Source organism: Alligator mississippiensis, chromosome 13 (genome assembly GCF_030867095.1).
Source record: "Alligator mississippiensis isolate rAllMis1 chromosome 13, rAllMis1, whole genome shotgun sequence".
In the NCBI taxonomy this organism is placed as follows: Eukaryota; Metazoa; Chordata; order Crocodylia; family Alligatoridae; genus Alligator; species Alligator mississippiensis.
In genome coordinates this window covers 3,138,642-3,166,195 of record NC_081836.1, presented here as the reverse complement: position 1 = coordinate 3,166,195, position 27,554 = coordinate 3,138,642, and the positions used below count along the sequence as shown (strand labels likewise).

At 56.2% G+C, this 27,554-nt stretch overlaps 2 protein-coding genes across 3 annotated transcripts; one reads left to right on the top strand and one right to left on the bottom strand.

The window, feature by feature from the left end:
- Positions 1 to 492: 492 nt before the first annotated feature.
- Positions 493 to 19,115, bottom strand: LOC102571908 (chloride channel protein ClC-Kb). Of its 2 annotated transcripts, XM_019500023.2 has the most exons (20): positions 19,030 to 19,115; positions 16,194 to 16,345; positions 15,267 to 15,395; positions 14,721 to 14,849; positions 13,722 to 13,861; positions 12,142 to 12,219; positions 10,850 to 10,928; positions 9,121 to 9,246; positions 7,351 to 7,435; positions 6,704 to 6,805; positions 6,093 to 6,177; positions 5,479 to 5,652; positions 4,912 to 4,981; positions 4,461 to 4,571; positions 4,014 to 4,227; positions 3,526 to 3,659; positions 2,615 to 2,727; positions 2,110 to 2,193; positions 953 to 1,039; positions 493 to 704 (listed from the first exon to the last, which is right to left on the bottom strand). In XM_019500023.2, the coding sequence occupies exons 2-20, from the start codon at positions 16,306 to 16,308 to the stop codon at positions 657 to 659; spliced, it is 2,103 nt and encodes a 700-aa protein (XP_019355568.1). In that variant the 5' UTR covers positions 16,309 to 16,345; positions 19,030 to 19,115; the 3' UTR covers positions 493 to 656. The 2 variants fall into 2 exon arrangements, with proteins under 2 accessions (XP_019355568.1, XP_006276987.2); XM_006276925.4 differs by lacking the exon at positions 19,030 to 19,115 and having other exon boundaries at positions 2,615 to 2,721.
- Positions 19,116 to 21,617: 2,502 nt separating this feature from the next.
- HSPB7 (heat shock protein family B (small) member 7) lies at positions 21,618 to 27,307 on the top strand. Its single transcript, XM_014597966.3, has 3 exons — positions 21,618 to 23,264; positions 25,670 to 25,803; positions 27,097 to 27,307. The coding sequence occupies exons 1-3, from the start codon at positions 23,093 to 23,095 to the stop codon at positions 27,280 to 27,282; spliced, it is 492 nt and encodes a 163-aa protein (XP_014453452.1). The 5' UTR covers positions 21,618 to 23,092; the 3' UTR covers positions 27,283 to 27,307.
- The last annotated feature ends 247 nt before the right edge of the window (positions 27,308 to 27,554 follow it).

Below are 27,554 nucleotides of genomic sequence, written 5' to 3'. Positions count from 1 at the left end.
CTTGAATATTGTTAGTTGTTGGGGAGCGAGGGGTTTCGGTGACGCTGGGGAGAAGGGACAGCCCCACGTACCAAGGGAGCTGGGTGGCGGGGGGCAGCCGTGACAGCCAAGTCAGAGCAGTGACTGGGATTGCCCATTGCTCCTAAAGGATGTCGCCCTCTGCTCTAGAAACCGGTGATATCTGGACCCTGGACTTTCTGTACCAAACGAACAAGGGAAAAGCACTCCAGGGATTAAGTGGTGAGCTCTTACTTTTAGTGGGTCTAGAGGGTGACAGCAGCCCCAAGCCCCTGTGTCCCAAGCATGTGTCCCCCTGCTACAGCCATGCAGCCTGGACTTGCCCTCTGCATTGACTGCTCATCCCGACGTAGTGCACTATGGCTATCACGGGTGAGGGCTGGGCTCTCAGAGGCAAAGAGCTACCGGCACATCTGCTATCACATGCATGGCTCCTGCCCTGAGCCTGGGGCAGGAGCAGGAAGGAAAGGCAAGCTTTGAGGAACACTTTAATGTACAAGAAATGTTTTTGGGGGAGCAAGCTATGTGGTCTCCTTCCAGCACTGGATCCGTGTCTATCCCCGGCCCTGCTCGTTGCTGCAGGGATGGGGGGCAGGCAGGGCACAGGGAGCGGGCTGTTCTCCAAGGATCACAGTCTCTCACTTGGCTGTCTTCGGATTTGCCAGATCTTCAATCGCCTTCTTCACCTGCAGGAGAAATCAGCCGGTGTGCAAGGCTCCTGGCAGGCGTGCGGTCTGTTCTCACCCCCCCATCTGAGCTGGGGAATGAATGACGCCCCCACCCCACTTGCAGAAGGGAGGGTCATTCAGCCACTTTGCCCACACCCTTTCCTTGCCCAAGACAGGATGGGGCCTGGGGCCTCTGCACATCCCCCTGCTCCCCGGACACCACCCCAGCCCCAGCTGTCCTGATTCCCCTCGGACAGAGCTCATACCTCGCTCCTTGAGACAGCCCCAATGACTCTCCCCAGGGAGGTGACAAAGACACGCTGCAGATTCAGCAGCTCAAACAGGTGGTGGGTCTGCAAGAAGGGGGGAGGTTGCAGGGGTGAGGAAGCCGTGACCCATGAACGGGGTTGCAGGAGGCAGCTGCTGGCAACTGGACTCAAAAGTCCCAAGCTCTTATTTTTGCAAGGTGGGCTTCCTTCCCCTTGCAAAGGCTTTGACCTCCTCGGTGGAAGGGGTGTCATTCTCCCAGCCAGGCAGGAGGAGAGGCCTGTGTGTCTATGCCCCCAGGATCCAGAGGGTGCTTCTACACAGAGGGAGCCCAAATCAACTGCACCCTCTCCAGACATCTGCCATGGGGCGGTCTCCTCCCCCCTCACCATCCCTTGCCCTGTGGCATCTCTCCCCCTGTGCAACGGGGTGACTTGGATTTGGTAGCCCAGGGCATCTGTTTGGAACGGATTTGGACAACTTCACTGGACAAGGAGGGATAAAGGCTCCCTGCTCTGCCCTGCCGAAATTCCCAGCAGAGAAGGCAACTCTGCAGTACCCACCACCCGACACTAGATGCCGGCCTCCCTGCATGTAAGTGCCCAGGGGAAGAAACACAAGCCAGGATAACTCCGGCTGGTACCGAGTGCCCCCCATCAGCACATCTCACAGCACTGTATAAAGAGGAGTGGGCTGGAACAGGACGTGGAGATGGGCATGGGCAGGGGAGCTTGCTTCTGTGCTGAGTGTGTCTCCCTATGTGTTTTAGCCTGCTGTTCCCCACCATGAGTCCAGACCACATGCACACCCATCTGCAAGTGAAGCAGCCCTGAATGCACGCCGTGTCGACCTGGGGAGACAGCTGCTAGGAACTGCTCGGTGGACACGTTAGCACTAAGCATCTCCAGAAAGAGCATGCACAGGGACCTGGCTTCACCAACATCCCAGTGCCTCGGGGTGGGTTGTCAGGGCTTGAGTAAAGCAAGCATCTACCTGTGGATATCGTGGAGCTTTTCCACCCCGTGGAGCTTGCCAGCTGTGGTGGCTCCTGGCTGCAGCTGGAGACCATGATCAGGGTAATAGCCAGGGCAGTCCCACCCCTCCCCTGGCTGGGCCCAGCGCTGCATGACCCAAAGCCCCTTTCTGGTGTGGTTACCTGGTGCAGAGAGGTGCAAGGGGACAGCTGGAACGTGATGGGGTTGATGGTGCAGTTTTCTCCTAGTGTCCCGCTGCAGAGAGCCTGTAAGGGAGGGAAACAGAGGCAGAGGGGTGATGTCTCGAACAAGCAGCGTGCTTGTGCACAGTGCCTGCAGCTGCATTTCCAACCTCTCCAATGCCAGGTAGGGAGCAATCCTACACAGGCTATGGGAAGAGGCTAGACACAACCAGGAAGCCGTGATGAGGACACTACCATGGGACATGCAGGCACCCCTCCTACAGCAGAGGCTCTTGCTGCCCAGGAAACCTCCCAGCCCCCTCCTCTGGATCCTTGCTCATCAGCCTTGATTGCTCTCCAAGGTCTGCACCTTCTCCATGCCATCAGCCCATCCCAACCGGATACTCACTCAGCCTCTTTAGTATTGGGGGCAATGGTAGCCGCTTCCTTAAGGATCTCTCCCCTGCAGAGCTGGGAGCAAGGGAGACAAGGGCTCTGGGCTTACCTTGTCCTTCTCCCCAGCCTCCTGGGAAGACAGCTTGGCATCTTCATGGGTCTGGAGGAACTCGACCAGCTCAGATCGTGGTACCGTGCCCACCAGCAACAAGGACTCTGGGGCTGAAGGAGGGGAAAGATGGGAGAGGACTCTGCACAGGCAGTGGACGGGTGGTTCAGACCCCTTACAACATTGCAGCAGCAACTCCTTTCCTCGGTGGCCCTACAGCTAAGTTGAAACACCAGCCATTTCCAAGGCAATTGTCTCAACCCAGTGGTGTGTCCAACCCAGGCAGCAGGTCTGACCCAGTCATCGCCCAGACCTGCAGAAGTCGAGCAGCCGCAGTGCTCAGCTCCTGCATCTGGAGCTGAAACCATAGACAAAATAGGGCTGGAAGGATCCTCAAGAGGTCACGGGGTGCAACCCCCTGCTTGTGACAGGATGATCCCCATCTAAACCATCTCGTCTTTGTCTAACCTGCCCGTAGGACCTGCCAGAGCTAGTGACACCACTGCCTCCCTGGGCATCTGCTCCGGTGCATCACTGCCCTCACAATTAGGAAGTTCATCCTATTCATAGATTGTCAGGGGCTGGAAGGGACCTTGCAGATCATCGGGTCCAGCCTCCTATTATCCCCCCTCAATCTCCCTTTTTACAATTTAAGCCCATTACTTCTTGTCCTGTCCCGCACGGACACAGAGAACAGTCACCCTCCTCTTTACAACATTTCTTTTTTGGTATTTGAAGAAATAATCCTGTTTTTTCCAACATGTCCTCATATCGTAGATGGAAAAAAAAAGGGAAGGGGAAGGAAGAAGGGATTAAAGCCCTGGGGAGGGGGTGAGAGAGGAGAATGAACAGCCTCAGGAGGATGGGGACAGCCGGGGATGTCATCACGGACACGGCCCCACCGCTGGTACCTGCGCTTTCCACGATGGGATACTCCAAGTCATCCGTAGAAGTCACGACTTGGAGGATCTCCTCAAAAGTGGCCCCCTTGGACAGGACGGCAAAATCAGTGTTCATGAACTGGTCAGTGGTCACGCGGTAGGAGCTGGAGGAGGAAGGGCCGAAGGTCAGAGAGGGAAAGGACAGTTCTCTCCATGAACCCTGCTCTGAGGTCCCTTGGCCTGCCAGCACCTCCTGGGCGCGGTGAGCCAGAGGCAGACGGATGTGAAGGCTTGATGGTCCTTACCGTGTCCAGCCAAGCTAAGGATGGTCCTTGTACCACTGCCCTGCCCCTACACCCGGCACAGGGTGGTCACCGCACCACAGCAGGGCTTGGTTTCCAACCCCCATCCTCTTCGGCTCCAGCTTGCCTTGCCACCCACCCACCAGGCCAACATAGCTCCCCTCCAAAATCCACCCAGCAGTAACACGGTCTCCCAAAGGAGAGAGGAGGCCTCACTCAATGTGCCTGCTCCTGATCCGGGGCAAATAGGGCAGCTTCTTCACTATGATGGTGCCGTCGTAGAAGGAGGGCTGGAACTTCTGGGCAATAGCGTTAGCAATGAGCACGGCCAGGATGACGGGCAGGATGTGGGCAATCTGCCCCGTGACCTCAAAGACCAGCAAGGCGGTGGAAATGGTGTGAGTGACGGAGCCTGAGAACGCTGCTGCCCCTGGCAAGAAGACAAGAAAACAGGCGATGACCTCTTGCTATGGCCCAGCTCTCAGATGGGTGAGGTCTTCTGCCTCAACCAGATCTAAGGTAGCCAGGGCCCAGGGCTTTGCAGAAGCTACAGGTCCAACCCCTGAACTCCTGCATTTGCAAGTGTAGTGTCTGCAGCCTCATTCGTTACCTCCTACCCCCTAGCAAGGGCTCAGAACAGGAGTTCACACGCTGCAGACTCACCAGCCAGCGCGTACCCTCCAGGAATGATGGGGTTAGCGGCGCCGTCTAATTTGATGCCATGGGGGAAGAGAAAGGCCACCACTTCCCCAGTCAAACGCCCGATTCCAGCACCTGGACAAAGAGTCAGAGCTGAAATCAAACCATGCCCAGCCTGTCGGTCTATAGTGGGTCCAGAGTGGGGCAGAAGCTCAAGTGCACAGATCGACGGCCAATTGTACATCCCACCGGGGCAGGAACCTGAGCTCACGGGGCTGCAAATGGGCCTTGCTGGGATTTCTCTCTCAAGACCTTCCTGCAGAGTGAGCCTTGGAGAGCTGAGGGACCCCACCAGGCTCTCTCTGCAGTGGGGATGCACGAGCCGTATGCCCAGTTGTGGTAATGGGTTCAATAAGATGCTCTGGGAAGGCTCGGCTGCAGAAATGGTTCTCCTCCCAGGGTGACACAGACTCACCGTACACAAAGATCGGCATGAAGTACCCAGCTGGCATTGGCAAGGTAGTGGCCAAGATCAACATCCAGAACTTGAAAACCAAAGACAAGAGGGAGAAAGAGTGAAGGAGACACCACGAGGTGGCCCTCCCGTCCCCAGGAGGTGCAGCTCGGGGCACCTGGAAGGAAGTCTTCTCCTGGCCTGGGCTGCAAGGGCTGTGCTGAGCTGGTCTCAAAGCCTTTCTGGGTCTCAGGACCAAGCGTGAGACAGGTGGGCACCGCAGGAGCTGCCAGCCAGGCTTCATCTCAATCCACACAGGGTTTTCCCTAACCATAACCAGACTAGGGCTTTCCCCCAGGGAAGTCTGCATTGCCATCACAGCTTTCAGCGAGCTAGTTCATGCACAGGTGGCAGCCACACCAGGCCAGCCCACTGTTCAATGCATGCTAACAGATGCTGTTTCTTGGGTGGGTTTTGCAGTCTTCACTGAGCTCTGTTCTAGCAACTGCACTGCTCCCAGGACCTCCACCAGCTCATCCAAAATTACCTCCGGTAGGTCTGCCCTGCATTGCTGCCCACCCTGCCTACCTTCATCACTATGAAAATCACCAAGCTGCCATAGATGGTGATGTTAGGGTCCCACCACTCCATCCAGAGGTTTTCTGGGTCAACTTGGAGAGGCCTGGCCAGCGAGGCGTTCTGGGAAAGGACACCCCAGGTCTGGTTGTCAAAGAAGCAGGAGAGGTACTCCTTCATGGTGAGCTGGGGAGGAAGGAAGGAAGGAGGTCTCACTAGCAGAGACAATGAATGCATCCCCCACAGGCCCACCTCCTCTTGGCCGCCACAGCTGTCCTCAGAGATGCGGCCTGATTCTGCTGCCAGCTGCCTTCAAGGGTAACTCAATGGACATCTGTGGCGTTGCTCATGTGTAAAATTGGCCCCAGCCTGAAACACTTACAGTCATATCAAGACTGGGATACCAGCTTCAGGGCCAATGCTGGCTTCAGAGGGAGCTCAGGGCAGTCAAAGATGACATAGGAAGTGGGGCTGGAAGTGTAGCCAAGCTTAGGAAGAAAGTCTAAGTGAAGCCACATGTGGGGAAGGGGCCAGATTCCCTCTCCAAGGTGTGGACAGGAACACCCTGGTGTGGGCAACTCCATCCCCAGTGATCAGAGGACACACAAGTGTAGCTCAGGACTTACCCTGGAAGCCATGAACTGCCCCAGGCTGGGCGGAAAGGTGATGGAGGACAGCAGGAGGGCCACCAAGGCAGAGTACACCGGCTTGCTGAAAGAGGCAGGTCAGTCACACACACATCACACAGCCCTTCCCCGACCGCTCTTGCTCTGGACTGTCACCTCAGAGGTCCCTGAAGGTTGATGCCTATGATGTTCATGCTCCCTTCTCCCCTCAGCAGGGGCTGGCAGCCAGCAAAGGTGTCAGGGAAGGGGCAGTTTCCTCTTCCAGCTGCAGCAAGGAGGGGAGCCCACCTTTGCCATGGGGCAGGGAGCATGGGGAGTCTATCTGGAAGCAGAAGGAAGAGCACTCCAGGGTGCGGATGGGTCTCCGCTGCCCGCCGGGCACAAGGGACCTTGGATAGGACCAAGAGGCAGCCAGATGCTGCACTAATTCTGGGGGGATAAGGACCAGGCTGTGCATCCAGTGCAGCAGAGCGGGTCGGGAGGTTGGCAGGATGAAGAGAGGGCAGGGGAGATCTTTGGCTATACGCACACAGAGCTATCCACATGTCTCCAAGCACACCCACCAGCCCACTGCACTGAGCTGTAAAAAACCCTCCCTCCAGCATGCCTACTCCGTTGCCATCAGCCAGGCAGTGAGCTTGTTCCTCCGGATGTATCCCAGGAGCCAGCGCTGACAGAAGAGATACGCACAGCTTATAATCCCACAGATCACCCTGTGGAGAAGAGAGAAGGGAGGTGAGAGGGGCTAGGTCTCCCTCTTGCCCCTGCATCCTTCCAGACAGCCCCATGTGGGCATTCAGGGGTCATTAATTATCACCAGGCATAGTCATTAACATTGCAGAGCAGGGAAGGGACAGCTTGGGCTGGCATCGTGGTGCGCACGCACAAGAAGGCAAATCGAGGTGGTCCCAGCCACTAATTCTGACATTTCCTAATTGTCTAGCATGTGACTTTGCAACCCATCTCTCCACGTGAGACCCAGAGACACATCCCAGGGTGGGGATACAGTGTTACTCCAACACCATTTTCAAGGGAGATGAGGGAAGTTACTTCCAAGCTGGAAGGAGTCAAAATTAAGTCAGGATCTGAGCATTTGGGCCATAAATATTTACAACACATTGGCTCGTGGGGCTCGTTGTGTTGGTTGGTGCAGGGTCAGGTGGACACTTAAGGATCTGCTTGACCTTCCTCCTCTTAAAGGCAACATCTTTGCCCTGAACAAAGGCAAAACAGCAGCCGAGACCGGACCTGCTCTTACCCAAGAATCATGAAGAAGAATATCTCCGGGAGGTCAAAAGGGAAATCGATCTTAAAGTTGGTCTTGAAGGGAGCCATGATGGTTTCTGGGAGAAGGGAAGAGTCACAAGTCATTACCGGCAAGAGCACAGGGTGATTCAACACTATATATTAGTCGGTTAGCACGGGGTGATGGCCAGGAGTGGAGGAGCGGGGTGTACGACTCCGGTGCCAGACCCAGCCTGGTCTCCACGAGTGGTCACTTGGAAGACACGGCGTTCCCACGGGCTCGCAGGAAAGGAGATGCGATGCAGAGGACAGCGGCAGCGCAGAGACCAGGGGTTCCTAGATTTCATAGACGTTAGGGGCTGGAAGGGAGATCGTCGGGTCCAGCCCCCCCCCATAAGTGGGAAGTCAGCTGGGATCAAGCGACCCCAGCAAGAAATATATCCACCTGGGGTGATGCACCTGACATAGCTCTGGGATGCTAGGAAGTACCTTGCCCAGGACCAAAACCAGCAGCTCCCTGTATCTCAAATGCACTCCACTGCGGTCTCAGCCCTGGCTTCTCCCAGCCACGCAGAACTACCAGCACATCTCAGCCCCAACCTGTGGCCCCAAGGCCACTAATCACACCAAATGGCTATGCCACAAGCAAACATCCATTACAGCCTGGGCTGACAGGCTGCCAAAGCCATTTATGCTTCAGTGCAGCAGACCGTCAGAGGTTGCGCGTCTCATTTAATCTTCCCTTTGTTTGTCTGCAGTCCCCTCGGCTGACACCACGGGAGTCTATCGATTTTTTCCAGTGCGGCCGTGTCTGAAATTGCACCCCCGGTGTTCAGAACAAGATGTGATAGACCAAGATCCTTTCACCAGCATCCAAGTCATCAAAGACACAGCGTGGCCTATTAAAGAGCTGATTTTTAGCTGGGTGCAGAAGGGTTACGCAGGCTAAACCTCAGCAGTCTGCTTTCAAAGACTAGCATCTTTTTCTGGATTGTCCTGGAAAAAGAGATGAATCCTTTTCCCAGAAAAATAAAACACACTGGTGATACTTGACTCATAAGCAGGCTAGGCCAAGGTATAGACAGGGCCTGACAAACTATACCCGCAGACGTGCAAGGGAATCATCCTACCACGGCTGAAACACAGGTGGAGCACGGCGGCGGGTTAATGGCATACAAAAAGAAGCCACGCACAGCACATCAGGAGAAAGGGCCAAGGGCGGTAATAAGACAAAAATGTTATTAGCTGAGACAGAAGTGAGCCAAAGCACTGGATTGTTCCCTGCAGCATCTCTACAATCCCTTGCCCCCTTGGCAAAGTTTCCAGAGGTCTCTGACTCCTTTTCCACTGCTGTGGTTGAATTAATGAATAGGGCCCGCCTGATCTGACTGCCAAGTGAATCAGCAGGATGCATCCATGCTGGATAACTTTATCCCCTGATGTCCTATCGAAACCCTGCCCGAGCTATCTCACCTCCATGCCAGCCCTGCTTCTTTCATGAGAGGAGGCAGGACCACGACGCAGGGGGTATGGCTATTATACAGCAGCTCCTTAAGGGAAAGCGCTTGAGGATTTAGCAGGGATTAAATCAGCTGGGTTCGACCGAAATTTAGGGGAATCCTACACAATTACTGTAAATCACTCTAGCAGCATAAACAATCCCACTGGTGGCTCACGGCCATCCTGTGCCTGACTGGTACAGCCAGTCCCCCCACCACCACCCCTTGTCATTGCCAGCCGCTGCACCCTCGCCTTGCCACGCAGCTGCCGCCGTCCTCTTTACCTTGATCGTTGTTGAAGACGGCCAGGAGGCGGAACATGAAGGCCCCGCAGGTGGCCGAGAAGAAGCCCCTCCAATAGTCCCTGACAGCAAAGTGAGAAGACACCACCTCAATGCTGAACAGCACCCCTGGGTAAAAGCAGGTCTCTGGTTACTACGGTGGTACCGGGCATACCTCTACGGTGCTAATGGTAGAAGATACCTACTGGGCGCATCTACACATGCACATTTACTGCGCAGTAACCAAGATTCCTGCACAGTACCAGTGTGCATCTACAAGTGCACATTTGTACTGTGCAGTAAATAGAGTGACTTATGCCAACTTGGGCGCAAATTTGATACCTGCATCAAAAATGCATGTCTAATTAGTTATTGCACAGTAATGCACGTGTAGATGCTTTACTGCACAACAACACTGTGTGTGTGTGTGTGTGTGTGTGTGTGTGTGTGTGTGTGTGTGTGGACTGACTTGGTTCTAATTTTAGTCCCAAGTCAGTCCACACACAGCATTAATGCACATTAATGCCTGCACGTGTAGATGCCAGCCTGTTTCCATTTACTGTGCAGTAACTTTAAGCCAGTGTAAAAGCACGTGTAGACACTCCCATTGTGAGTTAGATGCATCCAGGAGCTGGGGACATCTCAGACAGAGCTGTGTGCTCCTGCTTGCACACTGCGCCCTAGGGAAGGTGTACAGGCTCCCAAAGGGTCCTAGTTGCTTGTTCATGGGGACAAGATCTCAGCATGGGGATAAAGCCTTTATGAGAGTGTCAAAATGCCCCCGTGGAAAACGTGGAAGATTCTCCACTGTCCTAATGACACATTTTGCCTGGCCTGATTTGCCAGTCATGCTGCCTGTTAGGTGGCTACAAAGGAGTCACTTCTTAGCAGGGAGGGAAGCGAGCGATCAGTGGACTAGTACAGATACGTCTGTCTAGGCTGGCTGAGTGGACTATCCAGATTTATTGCCATTTGGATAGGAAGACCTGGCAATACAGTGGACAAGCTAAAGATAGGCGCTAAAGCAAGGAGAGGTGGATCTGGCCGGTGGTTGGTAGCCAGGAGAGCATGAAAGGCAGGGGCTCTTGCCAGCCATGGTGCAGGGGGCTTGGGTAGGAGAGTGGACGGGCTCTGGATGCAACAGTCAGAGAGGGAGGGACAGACAGACAGAGTCCATGATTCAGATGAGAGGCCACGTGCAGTAGAGGAAGAAGCTGAACAGAGAGGACCCCGACTTATACCATGTAGGTGTTCTTAGGTGGATGTGTTTTTACTGAGACCTTGTGCTAGTGAAAGTAAAGAGGCATTGCATTGAGAAACCCTTACAAAGCAGACCCGTCTGCCTGCTTCTCCCTCTCATGCATCCCCCAAGGAGTTATACCGGTCACCAGAGCAGTCACAAGGCTGGGCCTCTCCAAAAATGCGCGCTTCAGCGACTGGGGTGCAGACAGGTCTGGGAATTTAGGGCGGATGGGCTCTAAAGGGGGAACAACCAGCTCGTGCCTAGACAGTGCAAGAAGGCAAGAGAATTGCAGCCTACCCAAGCCACGGGAAGCTTAAGAGCATCTAGGTCCAGCGTAGTGAGTCCCAAACACCACGGCTGGGCGCGTAGCCATTGGGGGAGCCGCACCAGGGCTGCATCAGTCCCGTTTTATCATTTGCAGAGTGGAAGTCTTTGACTGTTCCCTTCTGAAATTTAGGTTATTGCAGGTCACGCCTGGGAGACTCTTACCGCTAATGGGCGCCCCAAAGACAGTCGAGACCCCAACAGCAGCTCCTGCCACCAGCATTTCATTCTGCTTGCTTTTGTTCTGGAAAGAGGGGGGCAACACACACAGAAGAGAGCTGTTTGGCCTCCAACTTTAGCCCCAAGGGAGAATCACAACTACACTGCCCGGGGGCTTGTTCATCTAGTAGTTGGACTCAATTTTTTTTTAATTTTAATTTAAATAAAATATATTTTCCTTTAGCAATTGATAGCCAATATCAAGGCTTAAACTAACTACCCAAATCTATTAAAATATTTAAATATAGCAGAATATTCAAGCAGTATATGTTTCCTACCGATGTTTTAAAGAATAGCAAACCAGCAGACAAGGAGAAGTCCTTGGTTAAGCACTTGGAACCGGAGTCACTGAAGAGAGAAACCAGGGTTTGCTAGCTGGGGACTTTTTGGCAGATACAGAGAGACTAAAGTCATTTCAGTTTGGCTCAGTTGCAGCGGCAGGACCTCGAGAAGGCCCTCGTCCCCCTCCCTTACCTTTGACCAGTTGGGGTGTTCCTCGTGGTTTGGGGGCAATGTGCCTTGTAGCTGCACAATAGGGCTGTATCTATAGGTTTAGGAACAGGTCAGACACAAGCACTAGTACAGGGTGGTTTGGATAGGGATGCCTCAAGCAAGGAGTTGGACTAGATGTGACCTCCTGAGGTCCCTTCCAGCCCTATGATCCTATGATAACGTGTTTATTCAAAGTTTAGAAACCAGTTACGAGTCAGAAAAATAACCCAAGAAAGCTTCTTTTCCATTTCCAGTCTACGAATATAAGCTAGCTGGGAAAGGCTGAGATCTCCCAACTCTAAACTCTTGAAGCACACGGGGACTGGAAACAGCCAGCTGAATTCACTGACGACAGATAATATTGACTTTGTTTAATGCATGCGTTCATCTGAAATGCAAACGTTTGACAGACCTTTTTATACCTTCAGCCCGTTTTCAACAAGAAATGCCTTCGCTGCTGGTTTTTGCATGTTTCATTGCATACTGATTTTCATTCAAAGTGGCTTGACAAAAATCAGGCGGGGGATTAATAAAAATGCCATTCCTTATTTCCAAAGGCATAATAAACCATCACAACTAAGAATGTCAATACATGTCTGTTAAACTAAATAACTGCTAAAATATGCATATGAGATGCAAATCAACGCATCAGCCTGGTAGCTGAAGAGAAGTCCTGGGGAGTGGGCATGATGCCCTGAGTTTCCCCTTCCCCCATCAACAGGGTGCTGCCCCGGTCTCGGCCTTACCTCGTACTCCCCGATGACCGAAGTCCGAATCTTTCCCAAATAGGCAGCCATGATGCTGGAAATGTGGACGAAGGGACCCTGGAGGAGAAGGGGCGTGGGACTCTGAATGCTTTGCCGAAAGAGCAATGGTCTGAAAATCAGGAGTTTCAGTTCGGAGAAACAGCCAAAAGCCCGACAGCCAAGTTCAGCCCCGGTGTAAGCGGCTGACGTCGGTGCAGTTGGAGCAACAGGTATGAACTTGGCCCCAGCGATCGTCTGAACTTCTCTGGGCAAGGGTGTGAGCTGGAAAGCCCATGAGAGCCGACCCTCTCCAGAGATTATCTGGTACCTTGTGCTGCAATGAATCAACAAATCCATGTGCCGTAGCGCCGCACAGCGAACGCCAGGCACCAGGACCATCCAGCTCACACGGGCCCCCAAGGGAGCACACCTAGCACCCTTGCACTCCCTGCCACGCGAATGGAGAAGGCAGCACACCTGCCAGTAGTGGCAAGACCTTCACGCTCCCTACATCACAGTCACTAGAGGGAACCAATGCTCCCTCCCGTGTGCCTGCAAAGCCGGCAGCTGGGCATTGCGGAGCTATTACTAGGGGCGTTCCCACCACCCCGCCGAGGGGAACCATAGTAACACTTTCTTATTTTTAAATGAACACCTCCAGCACATGTCTGACTTCAGCTTAGGGTCAAATCAGTTCATGCTTTACCCTCAGCTGCTTACAACTCCTCCCGCAGTGAAACGTATGGGCGCAGGCCGCCGAGGGAGGTCCTTCTCACTGCAGGGAGGTGTTAGCAAACTTCAGGGATGCTCCGGTGAACCGGGTTCACAGGAGATGCAGCGCTAGGGCAAAAAGCTGCTTTAAGGCCGGCAAATGGCTGCATGCACACATCGGGCATTCGAGGGTTAGAAGTGCTACGGACACGCTGTAATCATTCCCAAATGGGGCTTTCTGAATTTAAGGGGAAGGCTGCAGTTAATGGCAGCCAAAACAAATGTAGATGGCCGGGGAAGCTGGGCCCTTTGCAAAATGGCTTTTATTTTAACACACGCCAAGGCAAAGCTAGACCTCTAGGCACTAAGCTGTACTCATTCTAGATCGGGAACCAGAGCTGTATTCGTATGACCCTGCCTCCAGGCTAATTACTGTGCTATGAATCACAGCCTATTAGCCCAGGTCTACACACGTCCCATCTCTCATTGGGCTCCGAAGCCGCTGGGGTGACTCGAACCAGAGGGCTCCCCCAGCTATCAGGCTCCCTTCCTGGGCTGTGACTTGGAAGCAGATGCTCAGCTGATGTAAATCCGCAGGGCCCCTCTGAAGTGAGAGGAGCTGCACGACTTGCCCCGGCTGGGGTGGGCTCCCATTCCCTAGACATCCCCAAGCATTTTGACTCCACATCTCACCCACAATTTGGAAAATTTCTTTGCAGCAACTCTGTTGTCTGGCCTGGTCTCCTTGCCATAGCTTCACGCTAACCCTGACAGTGGACGAACCACTCCATGGTAGCACTCCACAGTCGCCAGCCCTATATCCACCCCTCCATCCGCACCAGCTGTGAAGCTGGTCTGGGGACACTCACGACTTTGCCGAGGAAGATGGTGCTCCCAGCGGCCAAGGTGCAGGTCATCCCCACCACCTTGGCTCCGAAGTTCTTGATGGCCAGGTAGTCCTCCAGCATGACCCCGGTGAGAATGGTCTTGAGCTCCGGGATGCCAGAGCCTGGAAAAGCCCAGAAATGGGGGACACATCAGAGCACATCTGGGTGCCACTCAGCGATCCAAACCTAAAGGAAATGAAGGTGGCAACATCTGGGTCTCCACTTCTGCATTTCCAGGGCAACTCCTAGCTAGGGCCTGATGCCAACAAGGTCAAGGGTGTATTCTTAGCAGGACATTTGCAGTTCAGACCAGAGGCCATTAGATTGCTCAAAGGCAGACAGAAGGGCTGGCTCTACCCAAGAAGTCTTCAGTTTTATCTGGTTTCCAAGAGTGGAAAAGAGGTATCTGCTGCTTGCAAGGAGGCTAAGGGGTTTTGTCCCCAGTTGGTGGTTTGTGCCAGTGGAAATCCTGATTACCAGTCCCAGAGAGTCAAGTTCTCTGTTTACGCACTAAGCCCATACACCGGACAGCTGAAGCTATGCAAACTGCTACCTGCTGCCTTGCCAGTGCCCCCAACTCCTGACCCTTGGGGGATACGAAGGGAGTTGAGTCTCCAGTGGTCCTTGGGGTGTCCTGGACTCCCATCAGCCCGTGCCCCACAGAAAGATGTTCAACCATTTAAGTAGCTTGTAAGCAAGCAGCCCATCATCACCTGTCCCTGAGCTAATGGCTCTTTTTTTGCAACTGAAATAGTTTCTAGGAAGATACTCTTGATCCGTCTAGTGCTTGTTCAGCCATGACACCTGGTCTCTCTGCCGAGCTGAGCAGCTAGAGGTCCACTTCATGCCAACCGCTGGAAGGTTTCCTGGGATATGGGCACTGGTCGTGAGCTTCTTCCATTGTGCAGGCCAGCTCGTTAGCAGATCAGTCTGCTCACAGCCCCCCACGGGCAGCCTCCAGCTGCGGAGCATCACACTCACCTCCCGAATGCGGAGTGATGCTCTGTGCATAGCCAGTGGAGAAAGCAACCAGGGCAATGGGGTACATGGTCCAGGACAGGTACTTCAGCACTAAGTAATCCCCCAGCTCTTGGTAAAGCCACCTGTGTGCTGAAAAATAAGCATAGGCAAACAGGGGCATAGACATGCACATGGGCATGGGCCAGTGGCATATCCCAGCCGTGCGGCTCATCTGGTGGCTCACACCCCTCCCTGCTGGGACCCGCTGAGGTCCATCTACTCTGATACCCCACCTACAACACCCTGGGACCATCACGGGGCAACCCAGCCTAGTGTGGACCCCTCTGGGTGTCCACGCAACCACATCTTTCCCCCAGGCATCCGCACTTGCTTCCAGCACTCGGTTCCCATTGCCCAGTGTGGTGCACCAGCTAAAACAGGCAGGTCTGTACTGCGGTGCCGTCCCCATGAAACCCACGTGGCATTTGCCGAGGGTCAGCGGCAGGAAAGCAGCCCAGGTGTCCTGGCTCACTAGCACAGAGTCGTGAGCCCCCAACCTGTAGTTACCATTCAGCAATGTGTTGATGGTGAAATCCATGACGAAGCTGACCATGGCCATGATCACCCCTAGAGCGAAGAGGAAGTACCAGTCCTCGCCGACGCGGAAGAGCTGGCGCTTCACGCACTCCAGGCAGCCTGCAAGGGGGGCACGGGGGTCACATCCACCCCACCACGGTCAGCTCCAGGGGCCTCAGGGATGGCAGGAGCACAAAGACACGTTGCAGCCAGCTCAATTATTAACCATGGAGCAGCAAGTGCCCCCGAGGGGCAGCTTCATTATGGCTGAAATATTCCACGGAGGTTTCCGAGATTCCTTCCCAGACCAGCTGATCCCATTGAGACCAACCCTGCTGCTGACCCCGCTCCCCACCCCCTGCCTTGAGTTGTATAGAGCTCTTCGGGAAGTCAAACATCCAGGGAACGGTGGAAATGGGCTCTGTACAAATTGGCAGGGCCTGCTGGAAAGACCAGGTGGAGGTGTTTATTAAATGCTGTTCAAGTCCAGAGCAATGGCTTGGGGCCACATCCTTGCCATCTGAGCTCCGGTGAGTCCCCTGGGAGCAGCAAAGACACAGCACGGACAGGGTTATAGGGACAGGCGCTTTGCACAGCTGTCGGCAGCCGTTTCAGGTTACAGGTGGGAATGACCCAGGAGCTAGCCCCCAGACACCATCACTGCCGCTGCTTCTTCTCCCCACCTCACCTGGAGAAGCCCCCACTGCCAAACGCCGCTGAAAGCCCCGGGCCGTGGCTCCGCTAGCTGTAGTTGCTGCCCCCTGACTTAGAAGATCATGGACCATCAGGGCAATTAGGAAGCTGATGTTGTGGGGGGGTCACATCTGCGGTTGAAGGGAATGGGGTCTCCTGTCCCACCTGAGTTAGATGACCCCGATGGCCTCTTTCAGTGCTGTCAGGCAGCATTCACGCTCTTACCTTGGACTCTCCTGCGGGTCTTCGGCCACGGCCTCCAGATTTCATTGAGTATGAGGATCCTCTCCTCCTCCTTAGCCACATCGTGCTCCCTCCGGTCCAGCCCCTCTGTTGCCATGGGCTAGTGATGCCTCCACACCACGAGCAGCAAGTCCCTGCATGGACGGGAGGAGGCACGTTCGAGTGGTTGCACTGTGGCAGGTGCCAGCCCAGGGCTCCGTGGCTGCAAGGGGCTGTGTGTGAGGAGCTGCATCGCGGAGGGGGAAAGCAATGGCTCTTGCTAGGCCTGTTTCACTAGCAGTGTTCAGCGACCAGGACACCCGCAAGCACGTGCCACTGTTCCCCTGGGAGCCAGGCCTTGTTGGATGAACTACATGAGGTGTCTGGTGTCTTCGCCCCCTCTACCCTCATCCCAGCCCCCTGGGCTTTCCTAGGGCTGGTATTTACCCCCTCCCCACCTTCAGCCTGGCCTCAGTAGTGGAAGGAGCCTGCCCCTCATCCCAACCAGACTCCCTGTGTACTCATAGCATGCAGAGCCTTGGAGCTGGACAGGACCTCCAGACATCACATCTAGTCCAACCCCTACCGGGCCTATCCAGCCCATCCTAAACAAATCCAGCCTTTTAGTAAAACAGCCATCAACCCCGACACGACACAAGGCATCACACCCAAACCTGCCACAGGGCAAGCAGGGGGGCCACGGCAGCCAATGTCCCATTTGTGGAAAAGGTGGTTAATGTACACTCGAGAGATCCCAGGTAGAGAACATGCCCCGGGCGGCCCAACCTGTTGACTCCAGCTCATTTCAAACCCCAGCCCTTCTCCCTTGCCCATACCTCCAAAGGGGCTGAAATCCAGCTGGGCACCCGGGCACCTTGGGTTGTCCTTAGCAAGAAGAACAAGACACCCCCTGACCCCAAACAGCAAAGGGGAGCTGCCAGCAAAAATACGCAGCCCTGAGGGATTCTGGAAAGCTGCGTAGAGGAAAGATCCTGCCCCCGATAAAGCCCTACCGCACTAATAATAGCAGAGGTCGGCCAGCCAGCTGGAACACGTGCGGCCCGAGCAGGTCACCTTGGAGGGCCTGCCTTGCCGACGCCTCTCCAGTAGAGCGAGACCCACTGCACGTGGCCTCCTGGCTCCATCCGCCATGGCTTTGCTCTGGCAATAGTTCTCCAGGGGGGCTGGAGCCAGAAGGCCTCTCCCTGCCCCGCTGCTAAGCCCCTGCATGCAATAAGTGTGGCTGATGCATCCCTGGACCAGCAAGGGGGCCAGAGCCCAGCCTGGTAATAGGGGTCATGCCCCACACACACGAGCCCCTGCAGGAGGGAGCTGGGTGGGAGCAACCAAAGGGAGGGCATGGACAACATAATCCCAAAACAGCATGATACCCTGGCCTCCCGGGCTCCCTGACTAATGCACTGCCCCGCTGCATTCAAGGAGATGGAAGCACCGGTAACAGCAAGCAAAGGTAGCCCCATTGATTTCCTCAGTAGAGAAAAGCCATCGTGGCTCGGATTGAGCCCCTGGAGATGCTTGCTGCTCTTGTTTAATCCAAACAGGTTTCACCTGATCCCTACCCCAGGCACCACCCCTCAATGCATGCCCTGGCCCCTCCATCCAGGACCCTGCGGGGTAGAGCTGGCACCCCACAGACAGGCCCTTGAGCCTGCAGGACCCTGTCTTGGAAAGGGAGAGAGCGGCTCTTGGGATGGGCCGGGGGAGCTTGCAGGGAAGACAAAAGGCAGGTTTGCAGCTAGCCGGAGCCGCAGGCGGTTTGGGGTCCTCATAGGCAGAGGCTTGGCGAGCAGCGGGCAAGCAGCGGGGTAGTCGGGAGGACGAGCTGATGGGAAATGTTCCCTCCAGGTGTTTCTGCCCTGGGAAGTGGCTTAGCACAGCAAGAAAATATCCCAGGCTCGTTCAGGTTTTCATTCAAGAGACTCTAAAATGTATTCCTTTTTTTTTTTTATTCTGAAAAAACTCAGACTGCGGCTTTCGATGGTCCAAAAATGAACATTTTGGGGTTGATCTTTGCTGGAACAATGATTGCACTGCCTCAGTATTCCTTGGCAAGGGGAAATCATTTCTCCCCCAGCTGCTACCTCGGGTCTAGCGAAAGGGGACCTCTGGGGATCAGAAAGAGAGGAGAGTCCACAGCATGGAAATGTACCGTGTGTCCCAGCCCCACCCCACAGGGACGCACACCGAGAAGCACCATCTCACCGCCTCCTACCTGCCCCTCCTGTCTCTTGGCCCCACTACCTGTTTGCTGAAGCAGGTTGGGCTTGGCGCAGGGCACGGGGGTAGCAGCCCTGAGCCCTGGGGAGAGCTCCCAGGGGTCTGGAGTGACCAGGACACAGAAGGACTCTGGCTTTAGGATGATATTGCCAGACAAGACCCCCCTGCCCTCTTCTTTTAGTAGACTGGGCTCCAGGACTAGCTGCATGGAGGGCGAGCATCCCCAAATGAGTCCCTCTCAGCCCTCTCTAAGGGAACATTAGACCCCCCCCCGGTCACCCACAGGGAAAAGAGACAGGGAGGTGGAGGGACTTGCCCCAAGGTCACTCAGGGCATCTGTAGCAGAGCCAGGGATCAAACTGCCCTAGGGTCTGGACCCCCGGGGAGGTTTCTGATCTCCTGCTGCTCTGGCCCGGGGGCATGGATGGGAACTCAGCGTGATAAGGCTGTGGCGGTGTATCGGTGTATCGGAGAGCCTTTCCCAGAGCCTTGTCAGCCCACCCCTCCCTCCGCTGGCTGAACCCCGGGGCATCACAGACGAGTGCCTCGCTCCCGCCCTTCCCAGGCCAGACACCCCTGCCCAGAGCATCCGAGGACTCACCTGGGTGCTCCCTGCCAAGAGCTGTTGCCTCCGCAGATACAGCTCCCTCCCCACCTCCTCGCCTCACTGCCCAGGTCCCAGCCCACCAGTGGGCTCCTCCTCCACCCCACCCCACCCCACCCCGCCCGTCCCTAACGAAGGCTTCCCGTCCTCATTAAAAACGCCCTTGACAGGTCAGCCAAAACCGCCCTGGCTGGAGTCGGCAGGAGCAGAAAGGCAGGGCTCCTTGCAGCCACACGCATCCTGGCACGAGCCCAGGGAGACGCCTCGGGAGCCTACAGATCATTGCCCCCAAATTGGCCCTGGGGGGGTTTCCTCTGGGGTGATTCGCACCGTCGTCCTGGACCCTGCTCCAGCCCAAAATGATGCAAGACAAGCCGTGGAGCCTGGGCCAGAGCCGGGGGGAGTTCAGGCTCTGAGGGACACTTGCCCCTTGACCTCTCTGTCAGCAAAAGAGCCAGGGTGGGGGACAAGGGCAGAGCAGGATTTGACCCATGTCTGAGGCTGGGTTCCCAAAACCTGCGACCCCCCCCAGAATCAGTGTCTCTCTCTCAATGTATTGGTCTGAACCTCCCTGTGCCTCAGTTTCCCCCACCCCCTGAGCAATGAGATGAAAGCTAATCACTCCGTCCTGCGGTCATTGCACAGAGAAAGGGCTGGGCGGAGGGTCGTACACCCGGCTTGTACCTCCAGGAGAGAGTGAAGCTGGCTGGCTGCCCCATCTGTGCCAACGTCATGCGCATGTCCAGCCCCGGGTCCAGGACGGGTAGACCAGGACTCTGGCTCTACATGTACCCCTGCCCCTGAGCACAGCCAGGGGTTGCTTTCTGTGCAGACAGTGCCCGGAGATCTCTGTGCGGGGAACTGCACCTTGAAGAGGCACCGCTTGGAGCCAGCTGGTGCATGGTGCAGACCAGGAGCGCACAGGGGCTGAACGAAGCAGGGCTGTCGGCCTCATGCTAGGCAGAGCTTTGGGATCCCGTGTCCTGCCAGGTGCAGGAGATGCCCTCTCATCTCAAGTATGCTGGGGTAACAGGGTGGGCTTGGGTGCGGTTGGCCCTGATTCGTGGTGGTGGATGCAGACTCAGACTCAATCCCCCAATCTGTACAAGGCTCCCAACCTCCCTGGGCTCCGGGGCACTAGGCTAATATAACATACACAACACTGCATGCCATTTGTCCCCTCTTATTACACAACAGTACCCCCAGTGCCTTGGAGGATGGATCTGAAACCATCCAGCCCCCCAGCCAGCTTATAGGGGCTGCCAAGCATAGCGTGAATGCCTTCGCTTCCTCAGCTCCTGAGATGCACCCTGCGCTCCCAGGCAGCCAGCGAGAGGACGCAGCTCTCCAGAGGGGATCGGGTTCACCCCACAAGGGTGCTGGCACCCCTGCTTCTCCGTTGGGACCCAGGAGGGTTCGGGGGCAGTGGGTTTTGTTTTAGGCTTGGGAGTGAAATGAAGCCCAAATGCCAGACCCGTCAGCCCCACACCAGGGCTAGTCCTAATGCCCCATCTTCCCCTCACCGGGGACCTTTCAGCCAGTTTGGTTTGAATTTTAAGTGTCTGATGGCTGTCCTAGTTTCAGCTGCCAGGGATAGCTCTGTCTGAACCAGAAGCTTGGACCCAAACCTGTTTGCAGCAGGGATCCATAACAGGCTGACCTAAGAGCTCTCCTTCACCCTGGACCCTGCAGGGTTAGAGAACTTAGGAGCCTGCATCCCTTGCAAGGATGACACAGGGCCTGGGTGTATCTAACTGTGCAAACCGGTGGCTAGCGGGATCTCCAAAAGCATGTAAGCAGGTTTGTTTGTGCCCAAAAGCTTGCAAAGAGCAATTTTTCCAACTTTTTAGTTGGTCTAATAAAAGAGATCCCATGTACCCAAAGAATTTGTCTGCTTATGTCCTTAGACCAGCACGGCTACAACCAACAGCCCATAAGCAGGTGCCTCACTCTCCTAAGGACCTTTGCAGGTCTGGCCTTTGGAGCCCAAGTCCTTGTGCCTAAATGGATTTTGGCTCCAAAATGACTGAGGCTTTTTAAACACTACTACCCTAGAGGTGACCGCAGCATTTAAGAGGACTTGCATTGAACCGCAAGCGCTGAGTTGCATCCTCAGTACCCCTGGCTTTCTTCTCTGCTCTGACCTGAGGGCAGATACGCGGCTGGCCCGGGTCAAAGCAGCTGTTTGCTGGAGGCCTGCGTGCCCAGGAGAGGAAGGGAGGCAGGAGGCAGCGCCGGGGCTCTGGCTGCACCTGATTGAGGCAAGAGGCAGCGAGAAGCTGTGACTCAGGCCCTCGCTGCAGTTACTCAGCATCCGCATTTAGATGTCCCGGCCTCCCTCCCTCCCCCCTACAGCTCTTCGGAGCTGAGCCCAGAGCCTGGCCTCAGTTCCCACACTTCCTCGCTTGGCCTTGGCCGTGAAATGCCTGCAGTCCTGGCTCATCGCTCCCGGCACGCAGCGGACGTGCATTCCAGACGGCCAACAGGCCCGGGCGGTTCAGCCTCGCGGACATCAGCTGCATGCTTGGGACGGACGCGCGGTGGGTCATCGAGCCCTTATCTCAGCCTGGGGGATAAAACCATAGATGGTCTAAGGCTCGGGGCAGGTGCTGGCTCACTTCCCTTGCTGCATGGCTCCACGGGTCCGCGTCCGTCCTGGCCTGGCCTTGCCCATGCTCAGTGGCCCTAAGCTGCTTTCATCCTGCCTCGTGATGCTACCAGAGGCCAGTGATGTGCAGCGACTGGGCTCGGATGGAAAACGTGTGCGGGGGTGAGGACCGGGAAGGGACCCAGCGCCTCTGGATGGTCGCTGAGGCTGAGACACGCCGGGTGCGAGACAGCGGCACATTCTGTCCCCAGGCGGCTCTCAGGGGAGCCCGCCGGCCTCTCCAGGGGCAGTAAACATCAGCTGGAGACCCTGCCACGGGCCCGGCAGCGTGGAGAGCCAGGAGCAGAGCGCGCTGTGGGAGGGGGCAGGTGCATAGATCATGACAAAGCCCGTGCACCTGTCACCCGCTGCACAGAAAGTTCCTGCAGTAGCAAAGCCAACGTCAGGACCACCGCCTCCGTCTTCACTTCTTAAGGGAAGAACTAGCTACTAGGATCTGGATATAATCTAGGACTGGCTGGTGGGTGGGTGGAAGATCTAGCCAAGGGGACATGAACAGGTCTGCACGGGTGCAAAGGAAACCTCGAACACATGCAGCTGACGGAGGCAGCGCTGCCTGCCTGAGTTAGCAGACAGCCTGAAGCGATCCCTCGGAGACGGGGGGTGACTTACTCCTTCCAGGTGGCACGGGTGCTGCTGTCACGGTGGCAAAGAAAAGCAGGTCCCAGGTGGCCCGGCAGGCGCCGGCCTCCATTCCCACCTCTCCCACTGCCGTCCAGTGTGACCTCTGGCCATGCCTCAGTTTCCCCAGTTCAAACAACACTCACACCTGCTTCCTCTGGGAGATAAAGGCCAGTATTAAAACACCCCCTGCAATGGCGTTTTCCAATGCTCCCTCTCACAAACCAACAGGCCATCACCTATTCCCGGCACGTCCAAGCCCTCGTCATCTCCCGGACAGCCCTCGCCCCAGCACCCTCTCCCGACACCTTCCTTTTTTTGGGAAGTCGCCCGCCCTCTGCCAGGCGCAGCCAGGACCAAGTGGGAGCTACATTATCCAGGCAGGCAGGAATGCCGGCGATGAGATCAGATTCCTCCTACCACCGGTTGTTGGCGCCCTGGCAGGGGGACGGGGGAAAATTTCCACCCGTCTAAAGGATGCACAAGCAGCTAAATTTAGGCTGTTTTACAAGAGGGCTGGAAGGCAGCCCAGAGGCTAAAGGGGGCTTTATAAGCCCAACAGCTGCCTCTGAGCCGTGCTGTCCTCATCCACCCAGCCGGCTATAAAGAGGGCCGTGCCAGTGCCCCCCTGGACCCGGCTCTGATTCCCATTCTCCTGCAGGAGGAGGGAAGAGGCTCTGTTTCCACTCCTCCCACCCCAGTTGGTTGCCTGGTTGGGTTTATTTGTATTTCTTTGTTCCCCCTCTCTCCCGGCAACGTGCCCCGGGGTGGATGAGCGTGCAGTCCTCCTCTGCCTTCCACTCCCAGCGGCACTTCCACCACAGCTCGTCCTCGGCCTCCCCGGTCCCCTTCCAGCAGCAGCGCATGGAGAAAGCCCGCGGGATATTCGCCGACGACTTCGGGAAGTTCATGAGGCCGCGCACGGAGCCTCTGGGCTTCACAGGCAAGTCGGTGTCTCCGGGCTCCGGCCGGGGGTGTGACGAGACCCATCCCTGCTCCCTGTTCCTGGGGCAAGAGATGGAGAGACAGGGGATGAGGGATGGGGTGTAGGGCAGAGCTGGGGGCAGCAACAGGGGCAACATTGCTTACCTCCAAACCGCTCCCGGGTGCAGGTCGGACCAGGCCACCTGGGGACGCGGCATCAGATGCTGGGGGCAGCTCAGGCCTGTCCAGCCTCTCAGGGGCTGGGGGCTGCAATATAACCCTTGCAGGCTGCCCCGGTGGGACAGCCCTGGGGCAGCTCATAGCTGTGCTATTCCCCTGGCACCCAAAGGAGGAGCAGGAGGGTGCTGGCTATGGGGCCGTTCCCTTCCGCTCCGGTTCCACCTCCTCCCAGCTGGCTCCACAGCTGGCAGAGCTGCAGGAAGTCACATCTGCCACCGTCCCAGCTTCTCCCAGCGGGAGCAAGGGGTCAGCTTGGGAGCCCCCATTACAGCTTCCAGCAGGAGATTTGGGGGCTCAAAACATCCCAGGACGAGGGAGGTTCCTTCTTCGTTCCTGGCTCCCAAAATACTTCGGACCAGCTGGCAGGCGGGAGGGTGGGAGTGAGCCACTGGGCACCTCTGGGTCTCTCAGGGAAGTGACTCGTATCTACTTTACACCCCGGAAATGCCATCCTGTGCTGTAGTCGGTGGGGGGGGATTTCTGGGGGGCGAAGGCCTCAGCCCTGCAGCCATACTGTGGGAGATACCTGTGAGACCTTGGAGGCAGCGCTGGGTGATTGCACGGGGGAGAAGGATTCACAAGATGCACGCTGCAGGTTTTCTCTGTAACCCCCTGGGCAGGTGATTTGGGGGCCACCCAGTGAAAATGAGCGTGTCTTTAGGGGTGGTTTGCAAGCAGGGAGGGGTTCAGTTCCCCGGGGAGGCAGCTTGCAGCACACTGTCACCTTGAACGAGGAAAGGCTCCACGTCAGCGAGCGTGGCTCTTCCTTGGCTGAAGCCACAAGCGCGCCAGGACGCCAGCTAATGATAGCAACCCAGCGGGATCTGTACATGCATCACAGCTTGGGGCTGCCTCCGCTTTGTAGCTGTCCATTCCAGGCACAGAGAAATGACGCTGTTGCCTGGAAAAGGAGGAAAACCTGAGCCGAGAGCCGCAGCTTTGTCACAGGACTGAACCTGGAATTCAACGCACAAAGCAGAGCGGATAAGACCTGATCCTGCTGTCGCTTGTAGCTGTGCAAAGCCCTGCCTTCCCGGAGAGTTATCCTGGAAGGGGACCGGCAGAAAGCGAGGGCAGGGTCAGGAGCCGCGTTCCCACACATCGCAGCGGGGCTGCAGGACACTGGAGGCTCCTTGGAAAGGGCAGGACCAGGCTAGACCTGGGCAGTGCTGAGGCTGGTGAAAAACAGGAAGGAAAGAAAGAAAGAAAAAGCCAGTTGCCTTATGTGACTTTACAACCTCCCCTGTAAAATCAAGGGGCAAATCCACCAGCATCTGCCCTCAGATGATACTGGTGATGATAAGAAAAGGCAAGCAAGTGGCAGCCGAGCAAAGGAAATGCTTCTGTCCACAAAGCACGGCAAACCCCACCCCAGGAAGCCGGGTTGCCATTAAGATCAACAGCACTGTAGGATTCAACGGAGGGTAATCGATGGTAATAAAAGCATCTCTGACTACAGGGGAAAAAACCTCAGACATCAGCGCCATACGCAATTTAGGAAGAAACTTGAGGAAAGGTTACTGGGATGGGATACTGGCCTCAGTGGACCGTCCATCGGGCTGGTTGACTGTAGCAGCTAAGTCCCAGCACTGACCTGTTCCCTGCAAATGTAGGTGGGCCGTGAGAGGCCCGGGGCGGACACATGCTTCGCACCTCCAACCTCACTGACCTGGTGCACAAAGCACGGGCGCAGCGGCACAGAGCGCTGTGGATGGGGCTCTGTTGGCACGTGCCCATTTGCAAACGCTACCAGACCTACCTAGCCACATCTCCAGTTCCGCTGGCAAGGTTTCAAACCCTGAAACACTCCTGCCAGACCCCGTTCCAGGGCGCAACCTATCTCCTTTCTGGGATTTCTTTGCTCCTGACCAGACAAGAGAGGTCCTGCAGCAAAGGCATTGCTGGAAAGTCCCTTGAAATCACCTCCACTGCCCTCAAAGGGTGTTGGATCATGCTTCACATCTAATGGGGAGAGGACTATATAACCCTGCTCATTTCTTTCCGCCAAGCATGTGAACCCAGTCCAGTTTTCCGTGCCCCTCTCCTGATCTCCAGGGCTGCACATAAGGCAGGTCTAGGTAAAGAGCTGGGTGTCCGCGTTGCTGCAAAATCCACGCAGGGTAGTGGGGGAAGCCCTTGTAAAGGAGTCCGAAGGATTCACGCTGTTCTTCCCCCTCCCTGCAGCCCGTCCAGGCAACGCGGGGAACATTAAGACGCTGGGAGACACCTACCAGTTTGCCGTGGACGTCAGCGACTTCTCCCCCGAGGACATCATCGTCACCACGTCCAACAACCAGATCGAGGTCCACGCGGAGAAGGTGACTAGCTCGAGCCCAGACACCTGCTGCTTACACAGAGCAGCTACATCAGGAAGAATCACAGGGCCCCCCAAAACCAGAAGCCCCCACTTTTTTTAATTTGGATGTTTTTGTAGCTTCCCATTGGCTTTGCGATCTGTGCAAAGCAGGAGGGTGCCCCAGGTTCCCATGTCACATAGGACGCGGTCTTCATCTGCCCACAGCTGGTGCGCTGATGCTGAAGAGCACTGGGGCCAGTTCATGGACTGGGATCCAGTCTGGGGGGGGTGCTGAGGGACCTGTTTGTGGTCCCTCCGGGTGGGATCAAGGCCTGTGGCCGGGGGCTCGGTACGCGGGATGCTGGCCCTGCAAAGCCTGGACTGCACCCCACGTGGGGACACATGAGGTAGGAGGACATCGGGGCTGCCAGTGCAGCACCACCCCCGGTGCCAAGCTGCGGAGGAGAATGGCTGGTACATGCCGATCTCCTCTACCGGCCAAGGACGTCGTACCACTCGCATCTGCTTGCTCGGATGCGAGGGGCTGAGGACGCTATGTGCTGGCCGGTAGCCCAGGAGATCCAGGGCCCATGGTTGTATTGCTCTGCCTCGAGTCATGCTGGTGGGAGCTATACAAGGTGCTGCTTTCGGCAAAGCCCACCAAACCCCGGGGTGCTGCCGGATGGAGAGCAGCTGGCATTTGAGCAGATGGTGCCTCCTCCGCGCCTGGCACGCATGCACCATCCCTGCACGTGCTGCCTGCGTGCAAGGGCTCCAGCTCCTGCTTGCCCAGGCTGGCCCTCGAAGAAGCCCAGGGAAGTCTAGGCCACAGTGACAGCCCTTAGCCCACCTCTAGCACCTATCACATAAAAATCAAACAGCGCTTTCCAACCACGAGGGCGTTAAACCCTGGGATTCCCACGTCAGTGTTTCAAGGACTTGAATGGGGGGAGGCCGGAGCAACTCCTCTGAGGCTGCACAGGGGTAAATCAGAACTAGATCCCAGGAGTCCTGACACCCAGTCCCCACCTTGACCCACTCCCTCCAGGCTCTCGGAAATAATCCTTGCGTTTCTCCATCTGTCTGTAACCTGAGCATCTCCAAGCCGCTGGTAAACACTAGCTCTGCGTCCCAGCACGCCTGGGCAGCCGGTAAATATTATTATGGTACACAAGAGGAGGCAGAATGACCTGCCCAAGGTCATGCAGACAGTCAGTGGCGGCACCAGGAATACAGGGTGCTGTGTTCGGGCAGCCAGGTGCCTGCAGGTATCGGCATCGCCTGCTCAGTGTGCCCGTTTCTTCCTCCCTTACAGCTGGCGGCAGACGGGACCGTCATGAACACCTTCACCCACAAGTGCCAGCTGCCCGAAGATGTGGACCCCACTTCTGTCACCTCTGCCCTGGGCCCCGACGGCACCCTCACCATCAAAGCCAGACGGCACCCGGCCAAGCACACGGAGCACGTGCAACAGACCTTCCGGACTGAGATCAAAATCTGAGAGGCAGGGGCAGGGGCAGGGGCAGGGGCGGGAGGGAGGGAGCAGCCAGCCCGGGGCATCCCTTTAAAGAGCAGCTGGGTCTTCACACCGAGCCCCGACAAAGCGAGTGGGCCAGACTCTTATCTCAGTTACAAAATCCTGGGGGCCAGATCCTGAGCTGGGGTGAATCAGTGATTTCCCCATTGCATTTGACTGCAAGCGGTGGCGCAGCTTTGCTCCAGGTAAGGATCTGGCCCGGGGCCATCGTGGACCTCTCTGCTATCACACCAGCA